The sequence below is a fragment of the Schistocerca nitens genome, chromosome 4, assembly GCF_023898315.1.
Source record: "Schistocerca nitens isolate TAMUIC-IGC-003100 chromosome 4, iqSchNite1.1, whole genome shotgun sequence".
In the NCBI taxonomy this organism is placed as follows: domain Eukaryota; kingdom Metazoa; phylum Arthropoda; class Insecta; order Orthoptera; family Acrididae; genus Schistocerca; species Schistocerca nitens.
In genome coordinates, this window is record NC_064617.1 from 532,880,613 (window position 1) to 532,896,773 (window position 16,161).

At 40.5% G+C, this 16,161-nt stretch overlaps 1 protein-coding gene across 2 annotated transcripts in view; it reads right to left on the reverse strand.

Annotated features, from left to right (window-relative positions):
* LOC126253198 (probable phosphorylase b kinase regulatory subunit alpha) overlaps positions 1-16,161 on the reverse strand; it is a 294,496-nt gene that overhangs the window by 59,917 nt on the left and 218,418 nt on the right. For both annotated transcript variants that reach the window (XM_049954368.1, XM_049954367.1), the window contains exon 19: positions 12,657-12,746. In XM_049954368.1, coding sequence (XP_049810325.1) covers positions 12,657-12,746 — 90 coding nt within the window. The remainder of the gene's footprint in view (positions 1-12,656; positions 12,747-16,161) is intronic.

Genomic DNA, 16,161 nt, shown 5'->3' on the forward strand with positions numbered 1-16,161 from the left:
TACCAACAATTAAAGGGAACAGCCATGGGTACCAGGATGGCCCCTTCGTACACCAACCTATTCATGGGTCGCCTAGAGGAAGCCTTCTTGGTTACCCAGGCCTGCCAATCCAAAGTTTGGTACAGATTTATTGATGACATCTTCATGATCTGGACTCACAGTGAAGAAGAACTCCAGAATTTCCTCTCCAACCTCAACTCCTTTGGTTCCATCAGATTCACCTGGTCCTACTCCAAATCCCACGCCACTTTCCTTGACGTTGACCTCCATCTGTCCAATGGCCAGCTTCACACGTCCGTCCACATCAAACCCACCAACAAGCAACAGTACCTGCATTATGACAGCTGCCACCCATTCCACATCAAACGGTCCCTTCCCTACAGCCTAGGTCTTCGTGGCAAACGAATCTGCTCCAGTCCGGAATCCCTGAACCATTACACCAACAACCTGACAACAGCTTTCGCATCCCGTAACTACCCTCCCGACCTGGTACAGAAGCAAATAACCAGAGCCACTTTCTCATCCTCTCAAAGGCAGAACCTCCCACAGAAGAACCACAAAAGTGCCCCACTTATGACAGGATACTTTCCGGGACTGGACCAGACTCTAAATGTGGCTCTCCAGCAGGTATACGACTTCCTCAAATCCTGCCCTGAAATGAGATCCATCCTTCATGAAATCCTCCCCACTCCACCAAGAGTGTCTTTCCGCCGTCCACCTAACCTTCGTAACCTGTTAGTTCATCCCTATGAAATCCCCAAACCACCTTCCCTACCCTCTGGCTCCTATCCTTGTAACCGCCCCCGGTGTAAAACCTGTCCCATGCACCGTCCCACCACCACCTACTCCAGCGCTGTAACCCGGAAGGTGTACACGATCAAAGGCAGAGCCACGTGTGAAAGCACCCACGTGATTTACCAACTGACCTGCCTACACTGTGATGCATTCTATGTGGGAATGACCAGCAACAAACTGTCCATTCGCATGAATGGACACAGGCAGACAGTGTTTGTTGGTAATGAGGATCACCCTGCGGCTAAAATGCCTTGGTGCACGGCCAGCACATCTTGGCACAGTGTTACACCATCCGAGTTATCTGGATACTTCCCACCAACACCAACCTATCCGAACTCCGGAAATGGGAACTTGCTCTTCAATATATCCTCTCTTCCCGTTACCCACCAGGCCTCAATCTCCGCTAATTTCTAGTTGCCGCCACTCATACCTGCCATTCAACAACATCTTTGCCTCTGCACTTCCGCCTCGACTGACATCTCTGCCCAAACTCTTTGTCTTTAAATATGTCTGCTTGTGTCTGTATATGTGTGGATGGATATATGTGTGTGTGTGTGTGTGTGTGCACGCGCGCTTGTGTGTATGTTTGTGTTTGTTTGTGTGTCTATCGACCTGCCAGCGCTTTCGTTTGGTAAGTCTTTATATATATATATATATATATATATATATATATATATATATATATATATATATATTAGAGGGAAACATTCCATGTAGGAAAAATATATCTAAAAACAAAGATGATGTGACTTACCAAATGAAAGTGCTGGCAGGTCGACAGACACACAAACAAACACAAACATACACACAAAATTCAAGCTTTCGCAACAAACTGTTGCCTCATCAGGAAAGAGGGAAGGAGAGGGAAAGACGAAAGGATGTGGGTTTTAAGGGAGAAGGTAAGGAGTCATTCCAATCCCGGGAGCGGAAAGACCTACCTTAGGGGGAAAAAAGGACGGGTATACACTCGCACACACACACACATATCCATCCACACATATACAGACACAAACAGACATCTCACAAGCAGACATATTTAAAGACCAAATATGTCTGCTTGTGAGATGTCTGCTTGTGCCTGTATATGTGTGGATGGATATATATATGTGTGTGTGTGTGTGTGTGTGTGTGTGTGTGTGTGTGTGTGCGCGCGCGCGCGCGCGCGCGCGAGTGTATACCCGTCCTTTTTTCCCCCTAAGGTAGGTCTTTCCGCTCCCGGGATTGGAATGACTCCTTACCTCTTCCCTTAAAACCCACATCCTTTCGTCTTTCCCTCTCCTTCCCTCTTTCCTGATGAGGCAACAGTTTGTTGCGAAAGCTTGAATTTTTTGTGTATGTTTGTGTTCGTTTGTGTGTCTGTCGACCTGCCAGCACTTTCATTTGGTAAGTCACCGAAAGCGCTGGCAGGTCGATAGACACAGAAACACACACACAAATTTTGTGTGTGTGTTTGTGTGTCTATCGACCTGCCAGCACTTTCGTGCGGTAAGTCACATCATCTTTGTTTTTAGATATATTTTTCCCATGTGGAATGTTTCCCTCTATATATATATATATATATATATATATATATATATATATATATATATATATATATATATATATATATAACACAGGGAAACATTCCACGTGGAAAAAATATATCTAAAAAGAAAGATGATGAGACTTACCAAACAAAAGCGCTGGCAGGTCGATAGACACACAAAAAAACACAAATATACACACAAAATCCTAGCTTTCGCAACCAACGGTTGCTTCGTCAGGAAAGAGGGAAGGAGAGGGAAAGATGAAAGGATGTGGGTTTTAAGGGAGAGGGTAAGGAGTCATTCCAATCCCGGGAGCGGAAAGACTTACCTTAGGGGGAAAAAAGGACGGGTATACACTCGCACACACACACATATCCATCCACACATATACAGACACAAGCAGACACACTTAAAGACAAAATATGGGAAAAATATATCTAAAAACAAAGATGATGTGACTTACCGAACGAAAGCGCTGGCAGGTCGATAGACACACAAACTCTTTGTCTTTAAATGTGTCTGCTTGTGTCTGTATATGTGTGGATGGACATGTGTGTGTGTATGCGCGCGCGCGAGAGTATACCCGTCCTGTTTTCCTCCTAAGGTAAGTCTTTCTGCTCCCGGGATTGGAATGACTCCTTACCCTCTCCCTTAAAACCAACATCGTTTCGTCTTTCCCTCTCCTTCCCTCTTTCCCGATGAGGCAACAGTTTGTTGCGAAAGCTTGAATTTTGTGTGTATGTTTGTGTTTGTTTGTGTGTCTGTCGACCTGCCAGGACTTTCATTTGGTAAGTCACATCATATATATATATGTATATATATATATATATATATATATATATATATATATATATATATATATATATATATATATAAAAAGAAAGATGATGAGACTTACCAAACAAAAGCGCTGGCAGGTCGATAGACACACAAACAAACACAAATATACACACAAAATTCAAGCTTTCGCAACAAACTGTTGCCTCATCAGGAAAGAGGGGAAGGAGAGGGACAGACGAAAGGATGTGGGTTTTAAGGGAGAGGATAAGGAGTCATTCCAATCCCGGGAGCGGAAAGACTTACCTTAGGGGGAATAAAGGACGGGTATACACTCGCGCACACACACACATATCCATCCACACATATACAGACACAAGCAGACATATTTAAAGACAAAGAGTTTGGGCAGAGATGTCAGTCGAGGCAGAAGTGCAGAGGCAAAGATGTTGAATGACAGGTGAGGTATGAGTGGCGGCAAATTGAAATTAGCAGAGATTGAGGCCTGGCGGATAACGAGAAGAGAGGATATACTGAAGGGCAAGTTCCCATCTCCGGAGTTCGGATAGGTTGGTGTTGGTGGGAAGTATCCAGATAACCCGGACGGTGTAACACTGTTCCAAGATGTGCTGGCTGTGCACCAAGGCATGTTCAGCCACAGGGTGATCCTCATTACCAACAAACACTGTCTGCCTGTGTCCATTCATGCGAATGGACAGTTTGTTGCTGGTCATTCCCACATAGAATGCATCACAGTGTAGGCAGGTCAGTTGGTAAATCACGTGGGTGCTTTCACACGTGGCTCTGCCTTTGATCGTGTACACCTTCCGGGTTACAGGACTGGAGTAGGTGGTGGTGGGAGGGTGCATGGGACAGGTTTTGCACCGGGGGCGGTTACAAGGATAGGAGCCAGAGGGTAGGGAAGGTGGTTTGGGGATTTCATAGGGATGAACTAACAGGTTACGAAGGTTAGGTGGACGGCGGAAAGACATTCTTGGCGGAGTGGGGAGGATTTCATGAAGGATGGATCTCATTTCAGGGCAGGATTTGAGGAAGTCGTATCCCTGCTGGAGAGCCACATTCAGAGTCTGGTCCAGTCCCGGAAAGTATCCTGTCACAAGTGGGGCACTTTTGTGGTTCTTCTGTGGGGGATTCTGGGTTTGAGGGGATGAGGAAGTGGCTCTGGTTATTTGCTTCTGTACCAGGCCAGGAGGGTAGTTGCGGGATGCGAAAGCTGTTGTCAGGTTGTTGGTGTAATGTTTCAGGGATTCCGGACTGGAGCAGATTCGTTTGCCACGAAGACCTAGGCTGTAGGGAAGGGACCGTTTGATGTGGAATGGGTGGCAGCTGTCATAATGGAGGTACTGTTGCTTGTTGGTGGGTTTGATGTGGACGGACGTGTGAAGTTGGCCATTGGACAGGTGGAGGTCAACGTCAAGGAAAGTGGCATGGGATTTGGAGTAGGACCAGGTGAATCTGATGGAACCAAAGGAGTTGAGGTTGGAGAGGAAATTGTGGAGTTCTTCTTCACTGTGAGTCCAGATCATGAAGATGTCATCAATAAATCTGTACCAAACTTTGGGTTGGCAGACCTGGGTAACCAAGAAGGCTTCCTCTAAGCGACCCATGAATAGGTTGGCGTACGAGGGGGCCATCCTGGTACCCTTGTGACAGGATACTTTCCGGGACTGGACCAGACTCTGAATGTGGCTCTCCAGCAGGGATACGACTTCCTCAAATCCTGCCCTGAAATGAGATCCATCCTTCATGAAATCCTCCCCACTCCGCCAAGAGTGTCTTTCCGCCGTCCACCTAACCTTCGTAACCTCTTAGTTCATCCCTATGAAATCCCCAAACCACCTTCCCTACCCTCTGGCTCCTATCCTTGTAACCGCCCCCGGTGCAAAACCTGTCCCATGCACCCTCCCACCACCACCTACTCCAGTCCTGTAACCCGGAAGGTGTACACGATCAAAGGCAGAGCCACGTGTGAAAGCACCCACGTGATTTACCAACTGACCTGCCTACACTGTGATGCATTCTATGTGGGAATGACCAGCAACAAACTGTCCATTCGCATGAATGGACACAGGCAGACAGTGTTTGTTGGTAATGAGGATCACCCTGTGGCTAAACATGCCTTGGTGCACAGCCAGCACATCTTGGCACAGTGTTACACCGTCCGGGTTATCTGGATACTTCCCACCAACACCAACCTATCCGAACTCCGGAGATGGGAACTTGCCCTTCAGTATATCCTCTCTTCTCGTTATCCGCCAGGCCTCAATCTCCGCTAATTTCAAGTTGCCGCCACTCATACCTCACCTGTCTCTCAACAACTTCTTTGCCTCTACTCTTCCACCTCGACTGACATCTCTGCCCAAACTCTTTGTCTTTAAATATGTCTGCTTGTGTCTGTGTGTGTGGATGGATATGTGTGTGTGTGCGAGTGTATACCTGTCCTTTTTTCCCCCCTAAGGTAAGTCTTTCCGCTCCCGGGATTGGAATGACTCCTTACCCTCTCCCTTAAAACCCACATCCTTTCGTCTTTCCCTCTCCTTCCCTCTTTCCTGATGAGGCAACAGTTTGTTGCGAAAGCTTGAATTTTGTGTGTATGTTTGTGTTTGTTTGTGTGTCTATCGACCTGCCAGCACTTTTGTTTGGTAAGTCTCATCATCTTTCTTTTTAGATATATTTTTTCCACGTGGAATGTTTCCCTCTGTTATATATATATATATATATATATATATATATATATAACAGAGGGAAACATTCCACGTGGAAAAAATATATCTAAAAAGAAAGATGATGAGACTTACCAAACAAAAGTGCTGGCAGGTCGATAGACACACAAACAAACACAAACATACACACAAAATTCAAGCTTTCGCAACAAACTGTTGCCTCATCAGGAAAGAGGGAAGGAGAGGGAAAGACGAAAGGATATATATATATATATATATATATATATATATATATATATATATAAAAACAAAGATGATGTGACTTACCGAACGAAAGTGCTGGCAGGTCGATAGACACACAAACAAACACAAACATACACACAAAATTCAAGCTTTCGCAACAAACTGTTGCCTCATCGGGAAAGAGGGAAGGAGAGGGAAAGACGAAAGGATGTGGGTTTTAAGAGAGAGGGTAAGGATATATATATATATTTTTTAAAGGTGAAATAACAATACTAATGGTACGAATATATACAATGCATCATTTGTTTCTATTAAAAAATTTATCAATGGAGTAGGAGGAGTTGGCTACTAGTAAGTCTTTCAGGCTCCTTTTAAACTGATGTTTATTTGTAACTAAATTTTTTATGTTTACTGGCAAATTATTGAAGATGAGTGTTCCTGAGTAGTGGACCCCTTTTTGAACTAAAGTAAGTTCTTTTAAGTCCTTGTGCAGATCATTTTTGTTCCTGGTATTGTATGTATGAACTGAGCTGTTTGTTGGAAAAAGAGATATATTATTTAGGACAAATTTCATTAATGAGTAAATATACTGAGAGGCAGTAGTTAGTATACCCAGTTCTTTGAAGAGGTTTCTACAGGACGTCTGTGAATTTACTCCACAAATACTACATATTACACCAAAATATTATACCATGACATTATGGAATGAAAGTAGGCAAAGTATGCAAGCTTTTTCATTTTTATGTCGCCTATGTCTGATAACACTCGAATTGCAAATACAGATTTGTTAAGGCGTTTCTACAGTTCTGTGGTGTGCTCTTCCCAACTGAATTTATTATCAAGTTGTAATCCCAGGAATTTAAGACTGTCAACCTCTTCTATCTGCTCTTCTTCGTATTTTATGCATATGCTGGGTGGAAACCTCTTACAGGTTCTAAATTGCATATAGTGAGTCTTTTCGAAGTTTAATGTCAGTGAGTTGGCTTTAAACCATTTATTAACATCCATGAAAATATCATTAGCAGATCTTTCTAGAACTAAACTTGACATACTATTTATTGCAATACTTGTGTCATCTGCAAACAAAACGAACTCTGCTTCTGGCAGTGTAACTGATGAGAGATCATTAATGTTCACAAGAAAAAGCAATGGCCCTTAGATGGATCCTTGTGGGACACCACATGCAATTTCTTCCCATTCTGATGATGACTGATGACTTAATTCACTAGTCCCTTGCACTGACACCCTTTGTTTCCTGTTAGTGAGGTATGACTTGAACCATTTTGCAGCACTGCCCATGACACCATAGAATTCTAATTTACTTAAAAGGATGTTGTGGTTCACACAATCAAATGCCTTTGACAAATCACAGAAAATACCTGCTGCTTGTAATTTGTTATTTAATGAATTAAGTACATTTTCACTGTAGGTGTAAATAGCCTTCTCGATATCAGAACCCTTCAGAAATCCAAACTGTGTTCTTGATAATATGTTATTTGTGGTCAGATGGTTGAGCAGCTGCCTGTACATTACTTTTTCTAAAATGTTTGAGAATGTTGGCAAAAGTGAAATCGGTCTGTAGTTTGATGGTATCTCTTTATCCCCTTTCTTGAATAGAGGCTTAACATCTGCATATTTTAGCCAGTCAGGAAATGTCCCAGTTATAATTGACTGGTTACACAAGTAACTTAGAATTGTACTAAACTCACAAGAACATGCCTTAATTAACTTTGATGATATGAAACTTCCTGGCAGATTAAAACTTTGTTGATATTTCATCGTACACACTAGAATGCTGTGTTTTTAAAGATTTTATTATGGACGTTATTTCTTTTGGTGAAGTGAGTGATATATTCATGTACTTGAAGCTATTTGTGAAGGCAACACCCGGTCATCACGAGGCAGAGAAAATCCCTGACCCCGCCGGGAATCGAACCCGGGAACCCGGGCGCGGGAAGCGAGAACGCTACCGCATGACCATGAGCTGCGGACTGAGTTTATTTGATTGACTTATTTTTATTATTTTAAAATGGTTGGTGGCAGGTGGTAAGGAAGAACTGGTGGTGCTTCTTTCATGCCTGGCAGTTTTTGTTTCTTACTAATATTTTAAGTTAGTCTGGTTTTTGCTTATTTCGTTATAGTTAAATCTTCTAACATTATTATTTCTTGTTATGTCCTTATTTTGTTGTTCTTGGCAGCCTCGCTCTTTCACTCCTTTGAAACGTCATATGCGGTAGATTTCTTTTTTTGTGGCCAATATTATGTTTTCCTTTTCGGTGTTTTTGCTATACTTCTGTTACTTTTACTTTAATTCCTGAGGTATAAATTCTACCATTTGTTATTTTCGAGCTATTGTATAGCTAGTATGACTTACGTATAGTATAGTATAGTCATTGGTTCCAGGGTTTTGTCATTTTTGCGTTTTATTTTTCTGAGTGTACACAGGGTGTATACATGGACAAGGAAAAAAAAATTCCTAGATTTTTCCCGGATTTCCCGGTTGAAAATACACTTTCTCCCAGGTAAAAATACACTTTTTCCGTTTTAAGTGACAGTATACTTTTCCTCAGCACTGTAAAACTTATCAATCCTTAGAATGTTTATGGTTTTATACACAGACGTAGAATTTGCCGGCACTTTAGAAAACAAAACCCTGGGGGGGAAAAGAAACACGTTTTGGAAAGATCTTTGATGTGCAGCAACATGTACGCTGCATTTTTCGTGTTACGCAGGTATAAATTCGAATTCCACCAAACAGTGCATGTTACTTTCCGCAGCAATGAAATTGAGATTGCGATGCGGTTTTGTAAGCCAGTCATGGCTCATGTCACGTGATCTCGCCAGCTGATGACAGCATAGGACACGTGATGTAATCAACCAATAGCAGGATCACTCTTAAGGAGCGTGAACACACACACACACAAAAAAGTTAATGGTTTAATTAATACACATCGTGTTGCTACAAGAAAAACAAAGCTTTCATACATAATATTGGTCTCTAAGATTAATAAGCTCCAAGAGAAGCTACGCTTCCACATGTAATGCTGATCTTTTTGCGTGTGTTACACTTTAACATACTTCACACAAATGTGCCAGTAAAATTTTTAATAACGACGCAAATGTCTGATATTCTGGGCAGGAAATTCTTCTAGATGGTTGTCCTCAAAGAGTTGATTTTTAAATGAGACTCAAACGCTCTGTGATTTAAGAAATTCATCGTACTTTCTGGCACATAGTTCATCTTGCGTAAAAGGAAATTCAATTTGAAAGTAACACTTTTCAAGCCGCCATTCGCAATATTTTCCCGTGACCTGTTAGAAATTGGTTCGTTACAGCAGTTGCCAGAGAGTGCCAGATAACAGGCGTCACTGCGCCTGCACAGCTACGATGATGCAGGAAGCCCGCATGTTCGTACGCGTAAAACATTAAAAGATCTTGCATTATGTCATAAAATAAGACATCAAAGGATACTTCAAGAGCATCGGAATTTCGTGAACCATACTAAAATGCATAATTCGGCTTAAAGTGCACAATCTTTATGTGCACATTCGGATGTAAATTTTCTTGAGTACTGTATTATCTCATATTTGGTTCTTTACTATGGCATAATGCCATAGGAGCTAGAAGATGGAAAACATGCACTTGAAATGCAGCGAACAGTTGAAACTGGCCAACAGTGTAAAATTAAACACTTCGTTTCAAATAAATTCACTGCCTCTGCGCAAAATATTTTAAAAAAAGCCAAATCTCTTTAGCAAGCCGACAAAAATAACTTCATTGTTCTGCAAGGCGATTAATGTTTGACTGTCAGAAAGGTGGAAATGAAGCCTGAAACTAACAACATTATTTAGCCTTCCTTAATTATGCGAACGTATTTTAATTCATTTGGTAGCTCCCGGCCACAGAAATCCGTTTTGTTTTCATTTAATGTGAGAGCAATAAACGAAGAGGAAACAGCAAAATCACTAAACGTAAACACAGGTCACGTGGTGCTGCCCACCTCCCCACAACAACTCAGACTGCTCTGTGCATCAGACCCGGATGTACGATATTTCCGAACCGGAGAAATTTAGATAGTGGCGCCCAGTCACACATCTGTAGCCAGAAGCGCGAGAAGGTACTACTCATACGTAACTCAACTGCGCATGCGCAAGAGCCCGCCAGCAACAGCAGTCACGTCACGCTCATCGGAGGCAATTTGTTGTTAGGAAGCACTGCATATTCTTCCTAAAGCCTTTGACACACTTTGGTCGTATACACCCTGGTACAGTGATGTTTGTAACGATTTTCTTGTTTAAAAATGTTTTCTTTACCACTTTGGACAATAATGTTCTTTGAAATGGGTTAATAAATTTGTCCTATATAGGTGAATTCTTTTGTCAGTTCCAAGTTATGCAAGTTCTGCATTTTTACAATGTGTGTTTGCAGTGGTTCCTTTCAGTATTTCCATTACTGCTTCCGTTGTTCTTCCGTGACAAATGAACAATTTATTAATTGCAGTAGTACAGAAAGTAACAGCAAAATAGAAATCCTACAACGTACTATGGTACATAATTACTGCAAAGACGTTGAAAAATAATGATTTGTGGAATTGCTAACTACAACTGACCTGTACTGATATATTATTTATAATGGAAAGCATGGAACTGACAACTGGAATTTAGGTATACAGGTCAATTCCAGTTACTGATTACAGCCATTCGATGGTTCTGCCTCAAATGTAATAAGATTTTTCCATTTGCGATTGCTCTCTGAACTATTGCGAAACAGCTACAAACATTGGAATCGGTAACTAGAATTCACCTCCTATGTAGGAGGTCAATTCCAGTTACCAATTCTACCTATTCAATAGTTCATTAATTACATAGTTTTTCCAGGTCACTTTCTAAATACAATACCATTTCTGCACTCATAGCTGCTTTCTGAACTTCTGCAAAAAAGTTAGCAATATTTGAATTGGTAACTAGAATTGAACTCATATATAGATCAATTCAAGTTATCTATTGCAATATTTGTTCCTTTATATGCATTTTCTTTACTTGTGTACCTGCTCTCTCCTGCTCTCTCTCTCTCTCTCTCTCTCTCTCTCTCTCTCTCTCTCTCTCTCTCTCTCCCCTTCTTTTTTAAATTAAGAGTGTTGGTTTCTCCATACTTCATGTTAGAAATTCGTATTTGTTATCATTCACTTTATTTTTCCATTGTTCTGTTGTAATTTACTTTCTCCCCACTCAAAACCCCTACTATCCTGCGCCTCTCCCTTTTGAATGAAAAATTAATATTAAAATTAACGCAATTTTATAATAGTACAACTTCACCATGTGCTATATGGTAATGCTGTTTAATGGTCCTCTATGCCACCCTACTCTCATAAATTATGATAATAATTCTAATCACACATAAATTTTTCCCCATTTGTTCTTATTTATTTCGTTTATCTTCAAGTCACTTGTATGTAATTCATGTGTAAATAATAAGCGCATTAAATCTGAGTAATTTTATCGCATGCTACATTCGTTTGGTTATGCGTATGATCCGTTCCTATCATACAAGGGCAGTGATTGGGAATGGGGGGGGGCGCTTTTGGGCCTATTGCCCCCCCCCCCACCCCCCACCCCCAATGGAGTATCATATTACACTGGATAAAATGGCTTCAGAAATCAGCGAATATATGGATTCAACAGATTCAATCATGTTTTTTGTAATTATGTGGCAATATAGGTTGCAATGTATTTCAAACACATTCTAACAAAAGAATAAGAGCAGCAAATAGTTTACTAGCTAAACCAATAAATATCATTTAACTTAAAATGGGCTTCTTATTATTTATTAATATATTAAAAAAAGATGCTGAGACTTACCAAATGGGAAAGCGCTGGTAGATAGATACAATAAAAAACACACAAACACACACACAAATATCAAGTTTTCGCAACTCACGGTTGCTTCATCAGGAAAGAGGGAAGGAGAGGGAAAGACAAAAGGATGTGGGTTTTAAGGGAGAAGGTAAGGAGTCATTCCAATCCCGGGAGCGCTTTCCCATGTGGAATGTTTCTTTCTATTGTACTCTTATTATTTATTAATATACAATGGATGTTTATTAATGTACGAGTGCCACTTACAATAATCAAGAAAGCTAAATATGCCGGGTATGCCTACTAAGACTCAAATTGCTGACCCTAGACAAAAACTTGGAAATCACCGGCCATCTGGGTCTAATTGTGTTATTTTCCCAGGCACACACATTCTGTAGACCCGTTTTTTCCCACGAACTCCAAAACAGTTACCAAAAACTACTTTAAGCAACACCAAATTTTAACAAATTTGTCAGTGGAGGACCCAATCTCTCAATATTCCCCCCCCCCCCCCCCCCCTTTGCCCGACTTCTAGATTCGCTCCTGCTTTCATAGACTTCCTCTATGCAGCATCTTTGCCTTAAGAATGATGTCATAGGTCAAAGCCGACAAGTGAAATCAGACACTAGAATTTATCCAAGTTTTTCTTAAGTAGTTTTTTTATTACATATGTAGCTCAAGAATTGCACCTAGCTTGACATCAATAAATTTAATCGCATATAATTTCAGGATTTTGCAATATGTTTTACGTAAAAAAGATTAAAAAGGTTTCATCTTACCTGTATTATAAGCCCAACACGTAATCTCAACATTTCTAAAAACAGCTGAGGCTCTGTCCTTATGAACATGGCTAAGTAGACCAAAAGTTCCTAGGGTGAAGAGAAATCCTGTAGTTAGTATTAAGTTATAAAAGAAACACAAACAAGGAAAGACATATTTGTTTAACTACATTACTCTGACGATTTCTTATTATTGGGTTCATAATATATACAAGGGTCACTCCAAAAGAAATGCACACTATTTTTGTAAAACTACAGTTTTCATTCTGCATGCGTGTAAGTTTTACAGTGTGTAGATACATCCTTCCTGCTTGTTTTCAAGCTTAGTTCAACCTGTTCCTGTGAGTGATGCCATCACAGCATGTCTTCAAGATGACTGCTACACTTGATGTTCGTCAGAAGCAACGTGCCGTCATAGAATTCCTGTGCTGTGAAAACGAGACAGTGGGAAACATCCACAAGAGGTTGAAAAAGGTGTGTGGAGATGCTGCTGTCGATTGCAGTACAGTTAGTCAATGGGCAAGCAGGTTACATGATGAAAGTGGGCACGGCAATATTGAGGATTGTCCTCGCAGCAGCAGGCCTTGTACTGCACACTCTCCAGACAATGTGCAGAGAGTTAACGAATTGGTGACTGCTGACAGATGCATCACAGTGAACGAATTGTCACGCTATGTTGGGATAGGGGAAGGAAGTGTTTGCAGAAGTGTTGGTGTTAGAAAAGGTTTGTGCAAGGTGGGTTCCCAGGATGTTGACAGGGGCTCACAAAGAAACAAGAAAAACGGTATGCAGTGAACTTCTGGAACAGTATGAGAATGGTGGAGATGAATTTCTTGGAAGAACTGTGACAGGTGATAAAACATGGCCCCATCATTTTTCACCAGAGACGAAGAGGCAATCAATGGAGTGGCACCATGCAAATTCACCCAAACAAAAAAAACAAAAAGAAAAAAAAAAAAACAAAAAAACAAAAAAAAAACACCTTCTGCTGGAAAAGTTACGGCTATGGTGTTTTCGATTCTGAAGGACTCTTGCTTGTGGACATCATGCCTAGTGGAACCACCATAAATTCTGATGCATACATGACTGCACTGAATAAACTTCAAGCTCAACTGAGTTGTGTTCGAACACATCGGCAAAAGCAGGATGTTTGGCTGTTGCATGACAATGCACGGCCACATGTCAGTCAAAAAACAATGGAAGCGATCACAAAACTCGATGGACAACACTGAAACACCCGCCTTACAGTCCTGACCTGGCTCCATGTGATTATCATCTCTTTGGGAAACTGAAAGACTCTCTTCGTGGAACATGGTTTGAAGATGACGACTCCCCTGTGCACGCTGCCAAACAGTGGCTCCAACAGGTTGGTCCAGAATTTTACAGTGCGGGTATACAGGTGCTGGTTCCAAGATGGCGTAAGGCAGTTGAGAGGGATGGAAATTATTTGAGAAATGAAAATATTGTTCCTAAAGGGTGTCTCTACACACTGTAAAACTTTCAAACATGTAGAATAAAAGATGGATTTAAAAAAAATAGTGTGCATTTCTTTTGGAGTGACCCTCGTACAAGACGTCATAGTTATATTATTACAAAGAGAAGTTTTAGATATTACAATTATTTTGTAACAGCAAATGAAATGACTACAAAATAATACAAATAAAAAAGTGGTACTATATATGAGAATGCAAGTTTGCTCAGTGGGTCTCAATTATATGTCTTCTTTGATTATTTGCCAAGTAACAGCATTATTCATCAGTTGCAGAAGATTTCATATGCACTAATGCAGGTCGTTGATTCGTGCAATAGTTTGAAGAAACTGGAGTGGTTGACCTCAACAATTGGAATACATGGGTCACACATTGAAGTTTGTGTAATCAAGAAGAGAAGAGTTAACACTTTCATAAAATGATATCAACTAACACGTGTATTATTTAACAGCTCCAATAATTAGCATAGAAATTTCTTTAACATGTACTGAAAAATGGGACTTACACATTGCTTTCACTGAATCAGAAAACACAAGTGTTCACAGGACATATTAAGAAGTTCAAAATGGAGACACACACATCTCCAATTTCCTTTTCAGATCACTGTCTTCAGCAACAGAAAGTTGTACAACTTCCTACTGAAAAGTTACTGTATCTGATATCTTTTTAAAGTATTGTTTGCAGGGCAGTGAAGACAATGAAGTGTGAAGAACATATGATTCAAACAGAGGAATGTTTGAAAACATTACTTCACTTCACACAGGCATTTCAATACTGTGACACTATTTCTGAACTACAGTAATACATAAGTGCTCTCTTACTAATGTATGCTTAAAAGCAAATTTTCCTCGGTGCAAAAGCACTTCAGACAGCAAGCACTGAGTGGGGACTCCATTAATAACTTTCTAAAGTAACAATGTAGGAAAGAAATATATCAAATGTTTCCATTTTCTCGTTTAGAATTGGCAACACAATTGATGAGGGTTATGTTTTTGTTAGTGTCTACTGTACAGAAACTAAGAGATATGAATGTGTTCTGAGATGATTCAACTGACAAGAGCAACATGCTTTAATAAATGAAGAAGTTCGCACACTGGAAAGCAAGCATTAAATGCAAACAGCACAGATGGGGTCTTAACCAAACAGAGGGGATCTTAACACTGACCACTGATGAAAGTCATCAGTTAAAGGATCAGATGATTCACATGAATAGATGATTGATGTGATCTAGCTGCACAGTTTTACTGCAGCCACAATGTCACACACAATGAGAAAAAGCTTGGTGCACTCAATGGATGGTAAACCTGAAGAACAGTTGTCAGTAACATCTGTATAATGGCAAACTCCTTTTGCTTTATAATTCTGGTTAATATGCAATATGTGTCTCTAGATTCAGGCTAGAATTTGGGCTCTTGCAATTTCCATGAATAAAGCCCTCCAAGGTACACAAGATCTTTCTTGTAGTTGAGGAATAGTCAAATACACTGCCCATATAGAATCAATGCCTTCTGCCTGCTGCTCTTGCCGAGCAATGTCACCACCTTACAAGCGACAAAATATTAACTCGTTATTATACCTTAAATTCCACCTCTGCAATACAACAAATGGAACAGAACTTTGTAGAACAATTTGATATGTTAGTATCCAGCAACTGCGTTAATTTCAGCTTTTGTATATATTGAATTTTTAGACATACACAAAATCATACAAACCTGAAATACAGAAGTTCCATGAATCAGTTATTTCACAATAACTTCCTATTCAGTAACAAGGGAAAACAGTTTCCTCTTAAATACTTCATTTTTTCGTATTTTCATTGACATTATGTTTTATGTAATATTATACCAATTTTATTTGTTTCTTACTTGGGTGAATGAAGGAATCTACATCTACATCCATACTCTGCAAGCCACCTGACGGTGTGTGGCGGAGGGTACCTTGAGTACCTCTATCGGTTCTCCCTTCTATTCCAGTCTCGTATTGTTCGTGGAAAGAAGAATTGTCGGTATGCTTCT